The sequence below is a fragment of the Idiotropiscis lumnitzeri genome, chromosome 6 (assembly GCF_059441095.1).
Source record: "Idiotropiscis lumnitzeri isolate Australia: NSW breed Sydney's pygmy pipehorse chromosome 6, RoL_Ilum_1.0, whole genome shotgun sequence".
Classification (NCBI taxonomy): Eukaryota; Metazoa; Chordata; class Actinopteri; order Syngnathiformes; family Syngnathidae; genus Idiotropiscis; species Idiotropiscis lumnitzeri.
Window position 1 is genome coordinate 24,047,716 of NC_142396.1, and position 24,000 is coordinate 24,071,715.

Here is a 24,000-nt window from a genome sequence, read left to right on the forward strand (position 1 = left end):
CCCGATGTGCTGGAGAACCAGTCTCTCGAAGCACTTCATGATGACTGGCGTTAGAGCAACAGGATGGTAGTCATTCAGGAGGACTGTGGGTGACTTTTTGGGGACAGGAATAATGGTGGATGTTTTCAAGCAGGAGGGGATCACTTCTTGAGCCAGGGAGCGGTTGAAGATCCTGCAAAAAACATGTGATAGTTGGTGGGCACATGCTCTGAGGACCTTGCCTGGTATTCCGTCGGGTCCAGTAGCTTTCCTGGGGTTAATAGCCAGGAGCGCACGCCTCACATCGTGTTCCTCTATGGTGAGTTGAGGCATGGAGTGCGGGGGTGTTACTGTTGGGGTGAGTCAAAGCGAGCAAAGAAGCAGTTTAGCTCCTCTGCCAGCGCCGCACTCGGGTCTACCAATGTCATGCTGGCGCCTCGGTAGTTGGTGATTCTCTGTAGACCCTTCCACACCTCCCGGGGTCTGTTGCTGGCAAGGTGGGACTCCAGCCTCCTCTTGTAGTCCGTCTTGGCTAACTTAATGCCTTTTTTCAGGTCAGCACGAGCCACACTGTACAGGGCTCTGTCACCTGACCTGAAGGAAGTGTCACGGCCCTTGAGGAGAGAGCGAACCTGGCTGGACATCCAGGGTTTCGGGTTTGGGAAGGTCCGTATGGTCTTGTTCAGGGACACAGTTTCCATGCAGAACTTGATGTAGTCCAGTACACATAGTGTGTGAACATCAAGGTCCTGATGATCAAAGAGGTCCCAGTTGGTGTCTTGAAAGCAGTCCTGTAATTCACTCATGGCGGTCTCACGCCAGGTTTTCACAGTCTTTGTGGTGGGCCTGAATCTGCGTCTGAGAGGGGTGTACGCAGGTGTGAGCAGCAAGGACAGGTGGTCTGACTGGCCGAGGGGGACGAGTGGGAAGGCTCTGTATCCGTGCTTGATGTTTGAGTACACATGGTCAAGAGTGTTGTCTCCCCTTGTTGGGCACTTGACATGCTGGTGGAACTTTGGGAGTACAGTCTTTAAATTATTAAAGTCTCCCGCTACTAAGTGAACGTCATCAGGGTGGGTCTGCTGTTGTTTATCAATGACGCACGCGGGTAGCGAGAGTGCCGTGCTAGTGTTAGCAGCAGGAGGGATGTAAACAGCAGTGACGAGCACTACAGTTAGTGCTAGTTAGTAATTTAAAAAGTTTAGTATGGCTTACTTATAGCAGAATCAAACTCCGCATTTTGGCCAAGGCTAAATAAATTCCAATCCAAGAAGCACATTCCAACTGCTATTTATAAATGTTCTACCTCTTCCCTCTCTCCTTTTTGTTTCATCGCAAAGTGAAGTGACCTCTTCTGGTTCCACCACCTTAAGCAATCACAACAGGCCTTCACATTCTCCTCAGAAATCCTATTGAAAACTGGAGCACTCACTCTCACACATATATAGTCCTCCCTAAGAAACCCGCACCCCCACCCTCTAAACAGACACATGCGATACAAGCTGGGTGTGTTTCTGTTCGTTGTCAGAAAAATGGACATCATCTGTGACGGACTGAGCGGTCCGTCTGTACTTGACCAGGTTAGTGACGATTCCACTGACAGACGAAACCCCCTTCCGTCAGTGCTTAGTCGGTCTTTTCTTCTGATTGTTTCCTGTCTGTTGTTAGCAAAACGGGCATCGGTCAGTGATGGACTGATGGACCATTCATTTAGTCTGACGGAATGCCTACCTCTGGTAATAAGAGCAAATTCATTATTTCAGTGTGAGAGCGCGTCTTCCTGGTCAACTTTCGAATTAAGTTTCCAAAAAGTCGCTCTCAGTTTAAAAAAGGTTGGTGACCCCTGACTAACTAGCTAACACAAAACTGCTTGACTCTGTGCACTCTCTTCTGTTGTTCAGTAATACAGATAAACCTGATGCCTCAGTAGTTTTGCTTCATGACTTCCAACGATTTCTAATCTACCAGCAGAAGGTATGTGAGGCTAAAATTAGTTAATATTCCAGCAGATATTTTCATTTCTGTTCTTATTGAGCAAGCTCCTTTTTAATTTCACCAATAAGGGGCATTAAAGTATGTGGTTGATATGGTAGTGTGACTTTGGTTCGGTGTAGAAGACAATTTGTCAATGCTCTCTCTTAGCTGCACATGTGCAATCAAGCACTGTTTTCATCCCCTCAGCACACAGCAAATTTATTCAGTGCATCAAAATGCACCACAGAGTTGACGGAGCGGGAAAAAAAAAATCCATCAAAAAAGACATAAATGGTGGAAGTGCGTGAGCATTTCAAACTGAAATTTGCTCAAATGGTAACCAAATGCCTCGTCATCTAACCAGCGACGTGCATGAATGAACGAGATTGCCACTGTACCTACCCATCGTCTATCGAAACCGCGGCCAAGGGAACGGGCTTGTTAAAATCAGCGTGGAAAGAAGACTCTGTTGAGTTTATGCTTGCTACACGGACTTGGCTCTAAGATGCACACTTGGTTCATTTGAGCTCGTCTCGGGTCCTATATGAGGTAGCTTTACATTGGTATTAATGTTTATGTATCTTACTAATATAAGTTATATAAGGCTTGGTCCCTGTTAATTATATGACTACCGTTGAGTTGTGGTTTGTTTATTTCCATGGTGACAAGTGCAGTATACGCTAACCGTTAAAGGCACAGAATGGTTAAAATTAAATTTTCAGCATTCACCAATGGCATTTGATTCACTATTAAAAAAGGTTTAAGCCAAATAAGTATAAACACAATGACATACCCTGTAGGCAGACATATTGGACATTTTGTACCGCTTCACGTGATCCCTGTGACATCACGCATGCCGTACGCTGTTCATTTCAGACTTGTTGACCAGTCTATTGTGCTATAAAAATGCCAATCCCGTCTTCAAGTCTTCCCATAATTTAGATATCACTCTTACCATCGGGTTTCATGTTCTTCCTTCGAGAAAGGGGGCAGAGGAGAGACATTAACAGCGTGATGGATGACAATGCAATCAGTGTGCGAGCCTTCAATGCGACTTAGAGGTCCTTTTGTACTTGACCCAGTTAGTGACGACTACACTGACACACGAAAATCCACTTCTGTCCTTGCTTAGTGTTTTTCGTTTCCTTTTGACCATCAGTAAAACGGGCGTTCGTCATTGACGAACTGATAAACCGGTCTGTCAATCTGACGGAATGCCCACATCTGTTAGGCGGGGTACACCTTAAATTGGTTTCCAGCCAATGGCAGAGCACTCTTAGACAAACAATCATTCACACTCGGACCAACAATTCCATCCATCCATCCATTATTTGAACCACTTATACATCACCAAAACGGTTTGTGTGCCGTGTAGACTTGACTTCAGGGCAATCCTATTGGAAGCTTAGTACGTTTCTGGCAATATACAGTCCTACATGGACACTCATGTCTGATCCTCTGTCGCTTTAGCTGTCCAGGTTCTCCGGTTGGGGCGCAGTAAGATCTTTCTGCTTCATCACCCCTCCATGAGCTGTCACCTTATCGTGGTGGAGGGGTTTGCGTGTCCCAATGATCCTAGGAGCTAAGTTGTCGGGGGCTTTTTTGCCCCTGGTAGGGTCACCCATGGCAAACAGGTCCTAGGTGAGGGTCCAGACAAAGCATGACTCACAAGAACCCCAATCATGACCACAATATATGGACCACGATTTCCCTTGCCCGGATGCAGGTCACCGGGGCCCCCCTCTGGAGCCAAGCCTGGAGGTGGGGCTCGTCGGCGAGCGGCTGGTGGCCGGGCCTGCACCCATGGGGCTCGGCCGGGCTCAGCCCGAAGAGGCAACGTGGGTCCCCCTTCACATGGGCTAACCACCAATGGGAGGGGCCAACGGGGTTCGGTGCAATGTGAGTCGGGCAGCGGCAAGAGGCAGGGACCTTGGCGCTCTGATCCCCGGCTACAGAAACTAGCTCTTGGGACATGGAATGTCACCTCTCTGGCGGGGAAGGAGCCTGCGCTGGTGTGCGAGGCAGAGAAATTCCGACTAGATATAGTCGGGCTCACCTCCACACACAGCTTAGGCCCTGGTACCAGTCCTGTTGAGAGAGGTTGGACTCTCTTCCACTCTGGAGTTGCCCAAGGTGAGAGACGCCGAGTAGGTGTGGGCATACTTATTGCCCCCCGGCTTAGCGCCTGTACACTGGGGTTCACCCCGGTAGACGAGAGGGTAGCCTCCCTCCGCCTCTAGGTGGGGGGACGGGTGCTGACTGTTGTTTGTGCTTTTGCACCAAACAGCAGTTCAGAGTACCCACCCTTTTTGGAGTCTTTGGAGGGTGTGCTGGAGAGCGTTCCCCCTGGAGACTCCCTCGTTCTGCTGGGGGACTTCAATGCTCACGTGGGTAATGACAGTGAGAGCTGGAAGGGCATGATTGGGAGGAATGGCCCCCCCAATCTGAACCAGAGCGGTGTTCTGTTACTAGACTTCTGTGCTCGTCATGGATTGTCGATAACGAACACCATGTTCAAACATCAGGGTGTCCATATGTGCACTTGGCACCAGGACACCCTAGACCGCAGTTCGATGATCGACTTTGTAGTTGTGTCATCGGATTTGCGGCCGCATGTTTTGGACACTCAGGTGAAGAGAGGGGCGGAGCTGTCAACTGATCACCACCTGGTGGTGAGTTGGCTCCGATGGTGGGGGAAGATGCCGGTCCGACCCGGCAGACCCAAACGTATTGTGAGGGTCTGCTAGGAACGCTTGGCAGAATCCCCTGTCAGAAAGAGTTTCAACTCCCACCTCCGGCAGAACTTTGCCCACGTACCGGGGGAGGCGGGGGACATTGAGTCTGAGTGGACCATGTTTCGTGCCTCCATTGTTGAGGCAGCCGATCGAAGCTGTGGACGCAAGGTGGTCGGTGCCTGTTGTGGCGGCAACCCCCGAACCCGCTGGTGGACACCGGCGGTAAGGGAGGCTGTCAGGCTGAAGAAAGAGTCCTTTCGGGCCTTTCTGGCCTGTGGGACTCCGGAGGCAGCTGACAGGTACCGACTGGCCAAGCGGAATACGGCTTCTGTGGTTGCCGAAGCAAAAACTCGGGCGTGGGAGGAGTTCGGTGAGGCCTTGGAAAACGACTTCCAGACGGCTTCGAAGAAATTCTGGTCCACCATCCATCGTCTCAGGAGAGGGAAGCAGTGCACCATTAACACTATTTATAGTGTGGATGGGGTGCTGCTGACCTCGACTCGAGACGTTGTGAGTGGGTGGGGAGAATACTTCGAATACCTCCTCAATTCTACCGACACGCCTTTCATTGAGGAAGCAGAGCCTGAAGACTCCGTGGTGGACTCACCTATCTCAGGGGCTGAAGTAACCGAGGTGGTTAACAAGCTCCTCGGTGGCAAGGCCCCGGGGGTGGATGAGATCCGCCCGGAGTTCCTTCGGGCTCTGGATGTTGTGGGACTGTCATGGTTGACACGCCTCTACAACATTGCGTGGACATCGGGGACAGTGCCTCTGGATTGGCAGACCGGGGTGGCGGTCCCCCTTTTTAAGAAGGGGGACCGGAGGGTGTGTTCCAATTATAGAGGAATCACACTCCTCAGCCCCCCTGGTAAGGTCTACTCAGGGGTACTGGAGAGGAGGGTCCGTCGGGAGGTTGAATTTCAGATCCAAGAGGAGCAGTGCGGTTTTCGTCCTGGCCGTGGAACAGTGGACCAGCTCTACACTCTCTACAGGGTCCTTGAGGGTGCATGGGAGTTCACCCAACCAGTCTACATGTGTTTTGTGGACTTGGAGAAGGCGTTCGACCGTGTCCCACGGGGAGTTCTGTGGAGCGTGCTCCGGGAGTACGGGGTACCGAGCCCCTTGATACGGGCAGTTGGATCCCTGTACCACCGATGTCAGAGTTTGGTCCGCATTGTAAGTCGGATTTGTTTCCAGTGAGGGTTGGACTCCGCCAAGGCTGCCCTTTGTCAACGATTCTGTTCATAACTTTTATGGACAGAATTTCTAGGCGCAGTCGAGGCGATGGGGGGATCCGGTTTGGTGACCTCAGTATTTCATCTCTGCTTTTCGCAGATGACGTGGTACTGTTGGCTTCCTCAGGCCGTGATCTCCAACTCTCACTGGAGCGGTTCGCAGCCGAGTATGAAGCGGATGGGATGAAGATCAGCACCTCCAAATCTGAGACCATGGTTCTCAGTCGGAAAAGGGTGGAGTGCCCTCTCCAGGTCGGGGAGGAGATCCTGCCCCAAGTGGAGGAGTTTAAGTATCTTGGGGTCTTGTTTACGAGTGAGGGGAGGATGGAGCGAGAGATCGACAGGCGGATCGGTGCAGCCTCCGCTGTGATGCGAACGCTGTATCGGTCTGTCGTGGTGAAGAGGGAGCTGAGCCCAAAGGCGAAGCTCTCGATTTACCGGTCGATCTACGTTCCTACCCCCACCTATGGTCACGAGCTGTGGGTCGCGACCGAAAGAACAAGATCTCGGATACAAGCGGCCGAAATGAGTTTCCTCCGCAGGGTGTCTGGGCTCTCCCTTAGAGATAGGGTGAGAAGCTCGGTCATCCAGGAGGGACTCAGTGTTGAGCCGCTGCTCCTCCACGTAGAGAGGAGCCAGATGAGGTGGCTCTGGCATGTTTTTGGAATGTGGGAGGAAACCGGAGTACCCGGAGGAAACCCACGCAGGCACGGGGCGAACATGCAAACTACACTAGGGAGGCTGAAGCCAGAATCAAACCTACGACCGCTGCACTGTGAGGCCATCGTGCTAACCAGTCGTCCACCGTGCTGCCATTCTTTCTGCTTCATTAGAATTTAATTTCAACTAATGATCCCCTCTATTAGCTGTTACCTTGAGGGGTTTGTGTGTCCAACTAATCCTAGTAGATCAGTCGGTTGAGGTTTTATCCCCCTGGTAGGTTCACAGGTCCATGGTGAGGGACCAGACAAAGCTCAACTCAGAACCTCTATGATGAGAAATATAAACGACAGTTTACTTGTCCCAGACTTGAGTCGCCGGCCTGCCCTCAAAAGACAGGCCTGGAGGTGGAGCTCGATGGCTTTATGGCGACGTCCTACTGGGAGGAGCCCCTTTGGAACATCCAGGACAGATTGAATCGACCCATGAATCGAAAAGTAGATGAATAAGGATGGATGGAAGGATAAAAAAGATTGTAATTCTGCCTGTAGTAATTGATAAAAATAAATAAATATGTGCCTTCATTTTTACTACTTAAATTAAGTTGTAGGTACGAGATGACGTAGATGAAATGAAATACATTATGTCTGTGTTGCTTTCTATTCCCGAAGGAGTCATGGGCTAGTGATCTCAACAAAGTTAGAGAGTTGATGACCACTTTCATTGATGACACCATGAGAAAAACCAATGACCCCGAGTTCACAGTCAGTGAGGTACAGTATTCTGTGACATGTTCAAGGAAATTACTAATACAGTTTCATTCATTTTTATCATTTCATTTCTGAAATGTAGCACACTAGTCTTCTACTATATTTGTATGTGTCTCTTCTGCATGTCATTCCTAGTTCCTCAGCTTCCTGTTTTCCAAAGAGAACTGCTTGTGGGATGATACAATATCAGAGATTAACAACCAAGACATGAACAACCCTTTGTCCCATTACTGGATCAATTCATCACATAACACGTCAGTATAACATCACATTCTTATCATATATGTTCTTGTAGATCCAGCTTCCATGCCACTTTAGTAATTGTGCTGAAATTGACAGAGGTAGGCATCCGAATGACAGACAGACCGACAGACTTTTCACTGTCTAACTGACGGACTGACAAACACACGGACGGATGACAAATGTCAGACCAGCAAAATTTAGTGAAATGCCCACCTCTGAACATGTATCTGTCTCAAATATTATTCTTATAATAATTATAAATATTTTTTTCTTGATTTGTTCAGGTATTAAAATACTGGCTTGTACATATTGGTGGTCGTTCACATAGTGTGTGACTTTTGAAATCACCTGTAGTTTTGCATAAACTGGTCTTTAAAAGTGATCTTATCTTCATCAAGTCACATCAAAAGACAAGCACAATTTTCTGAAACTGTCACTACACAAACCATTACATGTTTCCATGTTTTGTCTGGGCAAAAAGAGGCAAACACAACAACAAGAGAGCAGAATTTGTGCCGCCGGAGGAAGGTTTGAAAGCGGCTGCAGAGCTTGTGCCATCGGAGGAAGGTCGGCGGGCGGCCACATAGCTTGCACTGCCGGAGGAAGGTTGCAGGGTGGATGCAGAGCTTCCGCCGCCGGAAGAAGGCTGGAAAGCGGCCGCAGAGCTTGCGTTGCCGGAGGAAGTTTGGAGGGTGGCCGGAAGGCTTACGTTGCCAGAGCAGAGTCTGAGGACAGCCGCAGGGCTTGCGCCACCAGAGCAGAGTCAGAGTGCGGCTGCAGGGCTTGCGCCGCTGGAGCAGGGTTTCATTCTGGTGAAGCCGAGGAGCCTCCTGCTGCCAAGATGCCGATGTGAGGTCCTGCCTCATCAGCCTGATAGAGGTTCGGAATTAAAAGAGACACGAGGGGCTGTGAATAATGGGTCTAAGGAAGGCAAATTGAAAGAAACGAGGCAAACGGGAGTATGTGAAGAAGTACGCACTGGACGAGGTAACGAGAAAGGCTGGGAGTGAAGTGACTTGGGTACGGGTTTGGAATGACGCAATTTGGAAAACATGGGATTAGGGGAGGAACCAGAGTGTTTACTTGGGCGCCTCCGTTGGCCCCCCTGCGGAGGCCATGTGTAAATGCCCAACCGTGGACCCAAGTACGAGTCTGAAGGGAAGGTTTCAGGGGTGGACACTAAGGATACAGGTTCGGATGGACACAACTTGGAAAAAGCGAGATTACGGGAAGAACCTTTACTTGGGCGCCAACTTTGGCCACCCTGCGGAGGTAAATGGCGAAGAAGGCACCCACATAAGAGTCTGAAGGGAAGGCATCATCAATAGAAAAATGTGACAAAAACTTGAATAATGACTGGGAAAGAGACCGGGAAAACCTAAATCGGTGTCAAAATCTGAAGCAGAATCAGAAAGATAGGTAACTAATTTGTGGCCATCTTCATAATCTGAAGGAAAATCAGAATCCGTTCGGACCCAGAAGCAGACAGGAGACGAAAGTGGCGACGTAAAAGTCTTTATATACAAAGATTCCAAGGGAAAACAAGCAGGGCTGGATTCAGAACACATGGAAGAAAGCTGACATCCTCACTCGAACAAAGCTTGACGTACTGACGTGTCACTGACTAACTTGAAATACTGTAAAGCATCACGCCTTTGACATAATAAAGGAACAAAGCATGAATGTACCACAGCGACTGCATAGATACACTAAGGTGCAACGAAGCATAAAAGAACCAGAGCAACTGCATAGATACGTCACAACAGTTTGTACATATTTTAACATCTTGTTTTTTGTACAATGTACAACTTCTACACTGGGTGTGGCCTCCCGATTGATTAGCAAGCACCCACTCTTTTGGAGGTTATCACAGCCACAGACTCCGCAGACTGCGGTTTAAGCAAAAATAGAGAAATGATTTGATGAAGGGTGTGCCAAATTGTTATCTTAATGCTGTTTTTGAATGACATGTTTTTAATGAGCACTGCATGAACGTTCCAGTGCAGGGTGGAAAGACTATGTGAATCTTTTGGTCAATAAATGGATATCATGTAGTTGCAGATCATAAATGCGCGCATGATCATCTCAATTGGTTTCAGGTCAAGACTGACTGTCCGAATCCAGAAGAGAAGAATTTTCTTCTGTGAAGCCATTTATTTGTTGTTTGACTTCTGCCTTTTAGGTTGTGGTTCAATTACATTACTTATATTTTGCCAAGCTTCCACTCACATACAGATGGCCTTAAATTCTCCAGCAAAAGGTCTTGCTAGACTTGTGCATTCATTTTTTCATTATTGATCGCAATGTATCATTGAGTAAGAAAGTAAAGAGAGCAGTCTCAAACCATATTTCTTCCTCCATCCTACTTCACAATTGGAAAGAGGTTTTGATGGAGGTGTTCTGTACATTTATTTTTCCTCCGCACATACCATTGTGTGTTCCTTCCAAACGACTCTGCTTTCTGTTCATACTGTAGAATATCTAGGCGCTCTTTTGCTTACTTAAACATGAAGCATTGTTGTTTTGGACACCTAAGGCTCCCTCCGTGCTGTCCTCTACTCAAGTAAAGTTACGTTTATTTGTGTAGCCTTTAATTTACAAAACAGTCTCAAAGGGCTTCAAAAGCCCACAGTTGATAAATATTGACGACATTCCCTGATCTTAACAAAACACAAAACTCCAATTGGAGAAAAAAGAAAAATCTTTGAGAAGTGACCAGCAATGGGGGAACTCTTCCAGCATGACCAGGTTACAAAGGATACTAAGTGAGCAACATTTCATTTTCGAATTTACTGTATTTTTGTAATGACATTTAAAGGAAGTTTACGTTTTAAAGAAGTTGCAAAACCAGAACTGTATAAAATAAGTGACAGCTTTACTTGTAAGATATGAACTATACCAAGAACACGTTTTCCCACTACATAGAGAACACAATAAAAAATAAATTTCTGCCATTCTGCACCAGTGGGGGAAAATGGCCAAAGCAGACTGCACCTAAAAAATAATTACATCAAAATAAAATGGAAATTAAAATATAGGACTGTGACGGAGCAGCTCCGTCAATAAGGACAGCACAGCACAGCATGGTCCCGGAGACACAATTGCGCACACGCATGCACCGCACATTCCCATACTGATGCATTCAATCCCATCCCGTGTAATACATACGCACCCACCTGGCACCACTACAATACCACGTCAGTCACAGTTTTAATAGAGCGACCGAGGGTGCACACTTGGTAGTTTTATTATGAATGGAAGCATACATGGACACATACACGCACGCATGTTCAATTGAACACTCACCAGTCACGAGACGCGGCAGATAACAGCCACGACATAGAGGAAGACCAAACAGCGGGGGAGCTTCCGCGTTTCTTAAATATGTTTGTTTCGCGCGACAATTATGTCAGCTGATGCCCAAGGGGAGGGGCGAATCGTATATATAGTAAGTTGTTTGGAAAGAGAGGAAATGAGAGGTGCTACAGTGCAGGTAGGACTGGAGAGCGAGACAGTGACGCATTTTGCAACGTAGCTGATATGGTAGTTGTGGTTGAACTCCATTCAGTGGTTTTGTAAATATATAGATAGACACCTTTATTTTTGTAAATTACTATATTGTCACTTTTTGGGTTTTTGGACTTTTGGGGGACTTTTCACTGTGTTGCACTTTGGAAGGGCTGCACAATAAACATCACTGTTGCACATATTCTGGCTACGCCATTTGTTTTGGAGGAGGTTGAAAAGGAACCCGCGACATATGGTGTCAGAAGTGGGATGGCTAGCCGGAAAAAGACAACCCTCCTTCCAAGGCAGCGCACAAGACTGTCATCTCCCCAATCCCAATCACCTGGGTCGTCTTCATCAGAGATGGATGAAGAGTCAAAGCAATCTGCAGCTGCCCCAGTTGCCACAGCGGTTCCACAACCAGGAGAGGAACTGATGGCGATGATGAGAGTCTTTTTGGCAGCACAAAATAGGAGAGAAGAGATCCTGTTGGCGGAAATGAAGGGCCTGAGAGCTTCTCTTTCTCATGGCGACTACAACCCTCAACAAGCACTCACTCCACCTCCACAACGTGGTGCAACATCAAGCACAGATACTGCCAGCAGTCCCAGGCTACCTCTGCCAACAACTGCACCTCGTCAGTTGCAGCAGATGGCACCACAAGATTCATCTTCGTTTCAGCTGCCAGGAGTTAGCAGCCAACCTGTGCAGTCAAGGCCAGACTTTAGGTGTTACTCAGATCCCAAAATGCCCCAATATCAAATGGGGGAGGACATTGAAAATTATCTACTGCGTTTCGAGCGCATGGCCAGGACCTGGAAATGGCCTGAGAGTGAGTGGGCGTGCCGACTCGTTCCATTGTTGTCTGGGAAGGCACTGGAGGCCTATACTGAAATGGATGAAGAAAGGGCCCACTGCTACCACACCCTAAAAGCAGCACTGCTGACAAAGTTTGATATCTCGCCAGAGACTTATCGGCAGCAGTTCAGATCCACGACAGTACCCCCTGGTGAAAACCCCACCGAGACCTACCACCGCCTGAAGGGGCTCTACCGACGCTGGATTCGACCAGAGCAGCAAAGCAAGGAGGAAGTCGGCGAGGCGATCATCCTGGAGACGCTACTTCGTGTTCTTCCAGCAGAGGTGAGGACCTGGGTGAAGGAGCATGAGCCAACCGAGGGACTCCACGCTGCCAAGCTGGCCCTGCAGTACCTCAACGCACGCAGAGGAGGACCTCCTACACGACCCGGCAACACACACCGACCAGCTAATCCCCAACCTCAGCGTAGACCAACCTGGAGAGAGCCCAGCCAGAGGTTACCAGGTAGCTCCAACTCAGCCCCACACCCACCTGGAATCGGTAAGGACTTTCTTTGTTTCTACTGTCAGCAACCAGGCCACAAGGCTTCAGTGTGCCCTGTTCGAAAAACTAAGTTGGCTGGTGCCTGCTATGTTCCCCGCCCCGAGGGGGGAACCAAACAAAAGAGACTACAGCGTATTAAGACAGTGACTATTATGGACCAACAAGTGAATGCATTATTAGACAGTGGCAGCTTCATGTCGTTAATTAGACAGGATATTGTGCCGATAACCTGTGTGAACTATGGGAAGCAGGAAGACATTCTATGTGTACATGGGGATAAGCACCCTTATCCCACAGCTGAGCTCAGTGTAACAATTGATGAGCAGCCATATATGTTGACTGTCGGGGTGGTTGAGAAACTGCCAGTAGCAGCCATTTTGGGATTGGACTTGCCAGTTCTCTTGGACTTGCTGCAAGAAAAACAACCACTAAAAACTGTTTGTGAGCAAAAAGACTATGTAAATTTATCAGGTCCAGTACTTACACGAGCACAGGTCAAAGCGGGTGTCCCATCCAGCCCCAACCTTAGGAGTGATCCGGGTAATAGTGATACTCAAAGGCCCGGTAACAAGTATCCCGGTGTTCAACCGCTCCCAGACTTTGACAATAGTCTGTTGGACGGTGGGACAAAGGGGCCCAGGAAGTCACGGCGTCAGCGCCGCTTTGAGAAAAAGTTAATGTCGGCAGAGCCTCAACTAAGAAGACTCTTTAGAAAATCCAATATGGTCAATTCCAAAAAACATGTCGGTACTTCAGAGGGAGGATGAGTGTTTAAAACCCCTGTTTGATAAAGTGACTGAGGGGACAATGGGAGGTTGTGTCGGGATGGAGCAATTTGGGATCGAGAATGGGGTCTTGTATGCTACTGATAAAGATAACAAACGCCTGGTTGTCCCTACTAGCTGTAGGTCACTTATCATGCACCTAGCACACACACTTCCATGGTCAGGACACCTCGGTCGCAATAAAACATATTTGCGAATCAGTTCACGTTTTTACTGGCCATCCATGTACACAGACATACAACATTATGGCGCCACATGCCCCACATGCCAAAAAACCTGCTCTATCCGCAGGTGTGATCGAGCATTTTTGCAGCCGCTCCCGATAATCTCAACTCCATTCCGCAGGATTGCTATGGACATTGTAGGTCCTTTGACAAAAAGCAGTGGTGGACATGAATACATCCTTGTAGTGTGTGACTACGCCACACGTTTCCCAGAGGCATTTCCATTGCGCACAATCACTGCTCCGTCAGTACTTCGTGCCTTGGTGCAACTCTTTTCCAGAGTTGGCATACCAGATGAGATTCTAACAGACCAGGGAACCAATTTCACTTCAAGGTTAATGCAACTGTTCAACAAACAACTGGGCATCTCCGCCATCAAAACCACTCCATACCACCCACAGACTGATGGGCTAGTGGAAAGGTTCAATCAGACCTTAAAGAAGATGCTCCAGAAATTTGCGGATGATACTGGAAAAGACTGGGACCGGTGGCTACCATTTTTTGCTGTTTGCCTATCGCGAAGTTCCTCAGGCGTCAACAGGTTTCTCTCCCTTTGAACTCTTGCTTGGTTGGGAGGTTCAGGGACCATTGGACTTGCTCCGAAAGGCCTGGGAGGCACCTTCCACCACGTCAAGTGATCGGGGGGTGGTGAAATTTGTGCTGGAAATGAGGGAGAGACTGGCCAGGTACCAGGAGGAGGCAGAGGTCAACCTGCGGGAGGCCCAGAAAAGCCAGAAGACCTGGTATGACCAGCAAGCTCGCCACCGGGAGTTTAAACCCGGCCAAAAAGTATTGCTGCTTCTCCCCACAAGGAACAACAAGCTTTTAGTAAAGTGGCAGGGGCCATATGAGGTCACCCGGAAGATGGGTCCAGTGACCTATGAGATTTTCCATCCGGAGAAGAAAAAAAATAAACAGACTTACCATGTGAACCTCCTCAAAGAGTGGAAGGAGCGTTCAAACCAGGCTCCAAAGGAGGTCCTACTCGCGCGGAAGGTGGAGGAGGACGACAATGGGGATGAAGAGGTAGAGCTGGAGTCCCCGACGACGACAGATGCGCCTGCACTGGCACATCTGAAACCCAAGCAAGTCACAGAGATGTGCTTAATTTTCAAAACGGTGCCTTCTCTTTTTTCCGCCAGCCCAGGGAAGACGACGGTGGTAGAACACGTCATTCGTTTGAAAGAAGGACAACCAATTCGTCAGCGCCCTTACCGAGTTCCACAACACTTGGTGGAGAGACTGGCCAAGGAGCTAGAGGAAATGCTGAAGCTTGGAGTCATTGAGACTTCCAAGTCGGAGTGGTGCAGTCCGGTGGTTATCATCCCCAAGAAAGATGGTTCCCTCCGCATCTGCATTGACTTCCAGAAGCTCAATGCGATCCCCCAGTTTGACGCTTATCCAATGTCCAGAATTGAGGACTTGCTCGAGAAGATTGGAGCAGCTAAATTTATTACCACACTCGACCTGTGCAAAGGATACTGGCAAGTTCCTCTGGAGGAGTCAAGTCGTCCTTACACAGCGTTTCAAACGCCGGCTGGACTGTTCCAGTTCACGGTCATGCCATTTGGTCTGCATGGAGCACCCGCGACCTTCCAAAGACTGATGGACAACGTGCTCCGAGGAGGTGACAAGTTCAGTGCGGCGTACCTTGATGATGTGGTGATTTACAGCAAAACCTGGGAAGAACATCTCCAACACTTCTCTGTGGTGCTGGGGAAACTCCAAGAGGCGGGATTAACACTGAATCCCTCAAAGTGTGAATGGGCCCGGGAGGAGACAAGATACTTGGGGTACCAGTTGGGACGAGGAGAGGTGCGTCCTCAAATGGATAAAGTGGATGCTATCCAGAACTGTCCCCGACCCCGAACCAAGAAGGAAGTTCGGTCCTTCCTTGGACTTGTTGGCTGGTACAGGAGATTCATACCACAGTTCGCAACAATTGCCGCTCCACTCACCGACCTAACATGTAAGGACAAAAAGAATCCTGTCGAATGGTCTGAGGACTGTGAAGCAGCCTTCGACAAGCTGAAAAAGCACCTGTGTTCAGCTCCCGTTCTCAAGAGTCCTGATTTTGAGAAAAGATTCTTAGTGCAGGTGGATGCATCTGCTATCGGCCTTGGTGCCGTTTTGGCCCAAGGGGAACCAGGACAAGAACATCCGATCCTCTACCTGAGCCGCAAACTTCAGCCACGGGAAACCAGGTATTCCACAGTGGAGAAAGAGGGTTTGGCCATAAAGTGGGCCTTGGAGAGCTTGTGCTACTACCTGATTGGACGTGAGTTTGACCTGGAAACTGACCACAGAGCCCTCACATGGATCAACAGCATGAGAGACAACAACAGTCGCCTTACCAGGTGGTATCTTTCAATGCAACCCTTCAAGTTTACCATCCGGCATCAGGCGGGCAAAACAAATGTGGTGGCAGACTACCTGTCAAGATTACCGCACATCGTCAATCTCCGGGAGGAGCGGGATGATGTGACGGAGCAGCTCCGTCAATAAGGACAGCACAGCACAGCATGGTCCCGGAGACACAATTGCGCACACGCATGCACCGCACATTCCCATACCGATGCATTCAATCCCATCCCGTGTAATACACCCACCTGGCACCACTTCAATACCACGTCAGTCACAGTTTTAATAGAGCGACCGAGGGTGCACACTTGGTAGTTTTATTATGAATGGAAGCATACATGGACACATATACGCGCGCATGTTCAATTGAACACTCACCAGTCACGAGACGCGGCAGATAACAGCCACGACATAGAGGAAGACCAAACAGCGGGGGAGCTTCCGCGTTTCTTAAATATGCTTGTTTCGCGCGACAATTATGTCAGCTAATGCCCAAGGGGAGGGGCGAATCGTATATATAGTAAGTTGTTTGGAAAGAGAGGAAATGAGAGGTGCTGCAGTGCAGGTAGTACTGGAGAGCGAGACAGTGACGCATTTTGCAACGTAGCTGATATGGTAGTTATGGTTGAACTCCATTCAGTGGTTTTGTAAATATATAGATAGACACCCTTATTTTTGTAAATTACTATATTGTCACTTTTTGGGTTTTTGGACTTTTGGGGGACTTTTCACTGTGTTGCACTTTGGAGGGGTTGCACAATAAACATCACTGTTGCACATATTCTGGCTACGCCATTTGTTTTGGAGGAAGTCGAAAAGGAACCCGCGACAAGGACCTTCTCAGCAAAAAGAATACAAGCACAGGCAGAGCAAGGCAGCAAGCATCTGCACCAGGCATGTCCAGCTATGGTACTCAAGGGCCTCCCTCCTGCCCGTTTTCAGAATCAGAATCAGAATCAGAAATCCCTTTATTGTCATTGTACTCAAGTGTGCAACGAGATTAGAGAGCTCCCCTCTCCAGTGCAATACAACAATAATTTGATTAAATATATAAATTAGATAAATAAGAGAATAAATAGTGAGATGGAAAATAATACGAAATAGGATATATAAAAACACATCACGTCGCTGTTTTCTGCATCTGCAAACTCAGAGGAAGCTTTCTAACGATCCTGATCATTTTAATCAGGTGTCTTACAGCAGGAGGAAAGTCAGGCAGTACAGAGGCCCTTCAAGACCAAGTTGGGGCACCCCTGATTTACATATCACACGAGCAATGCACTCACAAGCAGTTGTGAATTGTGCAGGAGTGGGATTTATTCTAATTTCAATTAAGTCTGTTGCCTTAACTTACCTTCGTAACATTTTCTCACTGGACTGTCTGTCAGGTAGTGTGGCATGGAGGTTGAGGAAGAGGAAGACAAAAAAAGGCAGGGAAGTGAGGCAGTGGAAACTTTATCGGAATTTCATAAAACAAAAAAAACAACAACAAAAAAAACCCCCGTAAAAGTACAAAACAACTGGAAGCAACAAAACGCAAGGACTTGACTAAACTGAAAATAACGCGAGACAGGCAGGAGGACAACGGACATAGACACTAACATGGACGTATGACAAGGACAGCTGACAAAGGCAATGCACCGACAAGAACTCTAAGAAAAACAATTAAGTAATACAAACAAATTGACGAGTCAACGAGGAACACCTGGACAAGACAAAGAGGGTTGGAAGGACCTGATTGGTTAACACAAGGGCTTTGATAAACGAACACAAGTGGACACAATAGACATGACGAGTCAGAAGACACAGGAACACAAGGCCAAAACATGAAACTAAAGTCAAAAATCTAAATAATCAAACAGACATGACAGTGTCTGCATTAGGCAAAATGTTCTCCTCTTATTTGTTTTCTGAAACATTACAGCTGGTCAAAGAGTAGACCCACCACTGCACTTTTGGAATAGGAGAAACAATAGAACAATGATATAGTTGCCTTGCCGAAAGTCTTTGTTTTGTGACTCCAGCTTCTATCAAAAGATTTATTGTTGAATGCTTTCTCAACAAACGTGTATGTCTGGTCTCAATGTGACGCTGACCTTTTAACAGGTCTCAAGTTGTTTTTTTTCTCCCCAACTTACTTCATCCACTATGGCAACTGCTCTAGTGCCCACCCAGTGAATAAAAAATTATAATAGATCATAGAAACTGAACTGACACTTAACTTAATTTTCTAATTAACCAATTAGTACCAAGATTTTAATGACATCTTTTTGTTTTTTTAAAGCTACCTGACAGGTGACCAGCTCCGTAGTGAGTCATCCACAGAGGCTTATGTACGCTGCCTGCGCCTGGGATGTCGCTGTGTTGAATGTTAGTAAATTCTATACTTTGACCACATTAAATTTGCTTTCCCAATTGTGTTTCTTATGTTTGTGTTTTTGTATGCCATTGATTACAGTGGATTGCTGGGAAGGACCTGGAGAACCAATCATCTATCATGGTTGGACCAGAACGACCAAAATCAAGTTTGAAGATGTGGTTAAAGCCATCAATCAACATGCATTTGTTACCTCAGAGTAAGTAGAACAAATAAATTATTCAAAACTTTTGAAGTAAAAGAGAGACACATATTTGTTTTTACCTTTGGTGCTTAACTGCATGTATTTTTGGATTTTAGATTTAGTTCAGTTGTGACCAGAAGTCCCACGTGGGGTTTAAGGCCACACGGAATTGAAAAATAACTATAACACAGACACATACATAAAACAACACCATAATCGATCATGGGTCCAAAGACTCAACATCACTTTTCTGCCCTTATGATGCCCCTGCTTATTTATGATAAGGGTGTATTTCATTTACAGTTCACGTTTTGAATGTGCACATTCACAATTAAAATCTTGTTTGGATAGGACGTGAGTTTACATTTCTTGGGCTTTATTTTTGTCATGATTTAGAGCTCGGATGGGCAATTAATTTTACAAAGGCTCAACATGCCAAAAACTGGATTTGCTTGCTGAGCACCAAGTCAACACGCGAACATCTTCTTTTTCCATATTATTTTTAACAAATTTAGCGACGAAATCTTTTCGTTCAGTCTTGGTTCAATAAATAAGTGTAGATATTATTATAATTAATAATATGTAGATACAACTACAAAATATACATTTTACCCATATCATCCGTTCCTAGTCAGGACTTGCAAATATATAGATAAGTATGAAGTATAAATTTTTTTGACAGTGATGTACAATGATACAGTGATGACTTATAACACGCACAACATATGAAATGTGGATTTGTATACAGTATTAATAATAATAATAATAATATTCCCTTTATTAGTCCCACAATGGGGAAATTCGAGATTCGAACCCAGGCCTCCTGGGGAGACTGGGTCCTGAACGCGGCGCCTTAGACCACTCGGCCATCCTTAGCAGGCCAAATCAAGTCATTTTTCCCGCCACTGTGCAAGAAATAATGTGGCTAACATTGGGACCATGGATGTCATTTTTGCGAGTTTATTTTTTAGAAAAAGAGTTGCTTTTGTGGTCTGAAAATCCGCTCAATATAGTGAAAACGTCACTAACTTGGCAACTCTGCAGACAAGTCGTAGCTCTTGCTCGCCACTTCGGTTGTTCTAATGTCCATACATGTGTACATAAAAGTATAACTTTCAAAATAAAAGTACCACATATTTTATGTTGGTAACCATTTTGGTAACCCCTGGTTAAGAGACATTTTGTCCATTGTTCAGGGCTCCAAACTGCCCCTAAATGATGGCATTTTGCCTCTAAAATTTTAGATCGTGCAACAAAATTTTTCACCTACGTGCACATGTGCAACCTGTTAAATTGTCAGATAAAAAGAAATAAGTAAAAAATTTGCGCGTTTTTGTATCCCACTGATCCTGGGAGCTAAGTTGACTGGGGCCTTATGTGCTCTGGCAGGGTCACCCATGGAGCTGCCAACTGATCATCACTTGGTAGCGAAGTGCTGTTAATTTTAACACCGTAGAAGAAAGTACAGTTGTTACCCGTGGAGGTTGGGAGGTGTAAACATCGATGTGTGGCTCCCTCCTCACACTTAGCAAAAAATTAGTTTAGCTAAATGTCCAAAATATGACCAGTCGGGGCTTGTGCGCACATTCTTGTCCATTTCAACCTGTGTAAGTGGAGAATCGATCGGCAAGGTATTTTTGATTTTGTGGAGGTGATCACATGAGCTCACGTTTGATGTCAATAAATCCAAACTATTGTGCAGAGCGCTTCGATACTATTGTATAGTAATGTGCATTTGCATTTTGGTGGCGATCGATCGCCATTTAGACAACAGAACTGACAAAGCAAGCAATATTACCTCGCCTGCCTCCCTGCAGTGACGTAGACGCTGAAACCGGAAAAAAATAGCCAGCCCTGCTCCAAACGTGGCGTGCCAATTTGTCGTAAATCACATCACAAAAAAAAAAGTCTTTTAGGGGAGAGCATTTTAGTACTAATGTCATTTATACATGCAAACCTATTATTTAAGTGCCAATGTTAATGTCAGTGAAATGTCCCTTTAAAAGATGTTTTGTGCAACTCGGTGTCAATGGAGCAGAAACAAGAGCAATATTTGTGTACTATATTTTTTTCTAGAGTCGTGGCAAAGGAGCTAGCTTACTAACTGTTGCTACCATGCCCCCACCAACGGTGTGCTCCATGGCTGGGGCAATTTCGATGGACATATACTTGGCTCTTTCTGGAGAGGCAAATAAAGAAAATATTTACCACGCCACACTCTGTCCCAACTCGTCATTAAACATAGTATATATTGCATTGCAAAAATCCAGCTTCTTTTCTTCTGTTTTTGCTTGGGATTGTTTGTTTATCCATTTTTTCCCCAAAGTCGAAAGTAAACAAATTGACCAATTGTGGGATGCACGGGTCTGGTACTAACCAACTAGTGACATTAACTAGATGCTTTGACAACAATATGAGTGGTCTCTCAAGAGAAGCAACAAATTACAGGTTAAAGTATTTTACGCTTATGTTACAGCAATCGAAACTTGTTTCTAACTGAAAAATGTTTATGTATTTTTCGAGCTGATGTAGCCAGTGCTGTAGATGAACATTCATGTTTCTTGGGATGCAAATGGACTATTGGACTATGTATATATATATAGCAAAGGTCGTGGAATCGATTCCGGGCTTCGTGTGTGGAGTTTGCATGTTCTCCCCGTGCCTGCGTGGGTTTCCTCCGGATACTCCGGTTTCCTCCCGCATTCCAAAAACATGCATGGCAGGTTGATTGGACACTCTAAATTGCCCCTAGGTGTGAGTGTGAGCACGGACGGTGGTTTGTCTATGTGTGCCCTGCGATTGGCTGGCAACCAAGTAGAAGTTGAGGCACTGTGGCCCATTGAGCTACTTGTGACAATGTGTCCACTCATTGGACTTCCCTAGCTCGTTTATGACAAAAGAGTCACTGTGTTGACACAGGCGAAGAGATCACAATATTATGGTCCATAGGTCAAGCAGTTATAATATATAAAAGAATAAGAATTGGCCATAGTCCCCAATATCAGTGGCCAAAAACACTACTGATTTTGAGCTGTCGAATGTCTTGAAACCACATTGGAATACAATGAGATACCTTTTGCATATAAAAGACACTGCATGTTGTACATGTACAACTTTCCACAGTATTTTTTAAGTTAAAGGTTGTTGAGAAATAGTTCTGAAATTGCTTTTAAAAATGAGGTATCAAGGTTATTTATATTTATTTTTTTATCCAGGGTTGTGCCACAGCCGGTTGAAGACATTTTGTTGCCACACCAGTATTTCTTTTTGTAATCAATTGGGCGTGAAGTTCGAAAGCATTCCTGATTTCTCTGAGAAAAAAAAAACAGAAGTGCCAACATCAGGAGGGAAACTGTTTCGTTTTAGAAAAAGAATCTTTCGGAGCAGAAAAGTCTCAAACTGATCAAACAAAGCAGAGCAAGTGAGAGTGTGTGAGTGTGATAGATGAGTCACAGGAAGCAGGTGACATACATGCTTTGATGATAGCATACTTGTCCATAAACATCCCAAATACGGAAGGGCTACTACGTTAAACTTTTATTTCACAGTGGCGTTACACTGTGTCATATTTAGTAAACAATGACACTCTTTCTCAGGTTCCCAGTCATTCTGTCTATAGAAGAGCATTGCCCATTGGAGCAGCAACGGCAGATGGCCCGCATCTTTAGAGAAGTGTTTGGAGACAAACTGCTTCTTGAGTCCCTGGAGCACATGGCTGAGCAGTTGCCATCTCCCACACAACTGAAGGGCAAAATCATCCTGAAAGTACTTAGTGTGTTCGTGAGTGTGTGCGTGTGTGTGTGTGCGTGCGTCCGTGCGTGTGTGTGTTTGTGGGGTGGATAGTGGGGTGGTGAAAGAGGTTTCATGAGAAACTTTGTCCGACAATACCATATTGCTATTTGTACATGTGCAGCACAAGAAGCTCAATGTCGATGGGGGAGACACCAGCAAAGACTTCAGAACGTGGCAGAAACACGGAGACCTGGAGATATGGGATCCTGTCAACCAGGTACTTTGAGTTTTGTCAAATTGCTCCAAAATACACATGACACAGAGAAATTCAGAGAAATTCAATCACACTCGTGAAGGCATACAAAGAGGGATCTCGGAGTGAAATGGGCTCACAAACAATACTGTGACTCTTGAGCTGGGTCATGTGCACCTCAGGAAGCAGACTGACATCCCTCCAGCAACTAGTAATCATTTAACATTTCGCCATAAAGTTGTGAAAAATAGGGACCCTCTACTAAAAGTTGCATTAAAATTGGTTTTGACTGTAGACACAAAATTTTACATTTGTTGGAAATGAAGTTACTCATACAATGCGTCGGGCTAAGACAATTGTTTTTGTAAAAATCTTTTAGAATGCAAAAGGGAACAGTAAAAAAAAAAAAATTAACATTATTGACAAAATGACTAGAAAACAGTACAAAAAAGAAAATAGTGAGAAACTTCAGATCCAAAACTATCAACACAACCAGGCTTGTCCAGTAAACCTTTTGTTTCTTTCTGAAAACACACTGAGAGCGCCCTCTGTTGTGAGATTGGTGTGAAATCCAAACTGCATTGGATGTAAAAGATGCTCCATCAGTAATCTCGCAACCCATTTCTTTATTACTTTTGAAACTACAGGCAGTATGTTAATTGAACAATAGTTATGTTTTTCTGTTTGGCCCCTGATTTGACACCGTATTGGTGCCATATGAGTTGATACAATACAATCCAACTCTATTTATATAGCGCATTTCACAACAGCTGGAGCTGTAACAAAGTGCTTTCTATATGGTTTAATATAAATTAGCGGGACTCCAGTTAATGCCTTCATGTTGGTTTAATTGGACTGGCGATTTACTCGACAAATGAGAGGCAGAATGCTTTTTTATCTGCTCTTTTGTACAGCCTTACCAGCATCGGTGTCGTGGACACTGGTTTTACCCGGAAGAGAAGCCAGGTAGCAGCAGTTAGGAAAAATGTGAGGAGCAGATGCGCTCAATTATGAGCATTAAGTGCCATAGAAAACTGTTGAAGCCCCAGTTGAACAAGGAAGCAATACAACATCACTATACGTCTATGTTTCATGGCTTTTGGATATTGGACCGATAGGTGTCTTACATTTACCGGTTGAACAAACCAAATACAACTGTATTGTGTTTATGGCATTTGCAGTGCAGAATGCTAAGGTGTGTTCAAGGCCTGGAATTGTATTCGTTAATCCAACTTTGACCAACCAAATCCAAATGCACATTGCCATCCAATAGGGGAACAGTAGCTATAGGCATTACTAACACTAAAGAACGCAATTAGATTAGAATGCATTCATATTCATCTGCATTAAAAAAGACAAAACACTTGAAAGTGAAGATGCTGATTTCTTTTGGTAAATATTAAATATTGCAATAACATCAATATTGCGAAATGCAACACCCATATTGAATATTGCATTTTTTCTAATATTGTGCAGCCCTAGTTTAAAACTATTATAATTATCATGTATGGCATCTTTGAGTATCCTTTCAGTATCTCAAGGCCAGGCCCACTGTCCTCTCTTTTTGGAAATCAAAATATGGTTACCTTATCTTATTGGGAGTGAATGTCCCGCAGGG

The 24,000-nt window shown here is 45.9% G+C and overlaps 1 protein-coding gene across 3 annotated transcripts in view; it reads left to right on the top strand.

Annotated features, from left to right (window-relative positions):
• plcg2 (phospholipase C, gamma 2) overlaps positions 1-24,000 on the top strand; it is a 68,375-nt gene that overhangs the window by 23,391 nt on the left and 20,984 nt on the right. For all 3 annotated transcript variants that reach the window (XM_088298230.1, XM_088298228.1, XM_088298229.1), the window contains exons 9-15: positions 1,881-1,953; positions 7,255-7,356; positions 7,489-7,607; positions 18,121-18,206; positions 18,295-18,412; positions 21,994-22,162; positions 22,311-22,406. In XM_088298230.1, coding sequence (XP_088154356.1) covers positions 1,881-1,953; positions 7,255-7,356; positions 7,489-7,607; positions 18,121-18,206; positions 18,295-18,412; positions 21,994-22,162; positions 22,311-22,406 — 763 coding nt within the window. The remainder of the gene's footprint in view (positions 1-1,880; positions 1,954-7,254; positions 7,357-7,488; positions 7,608-18,120; positions 18,207-18,294; positions 18,413-21,993; positions 22,163-22,310; positions 22,407-24,000) is intronic.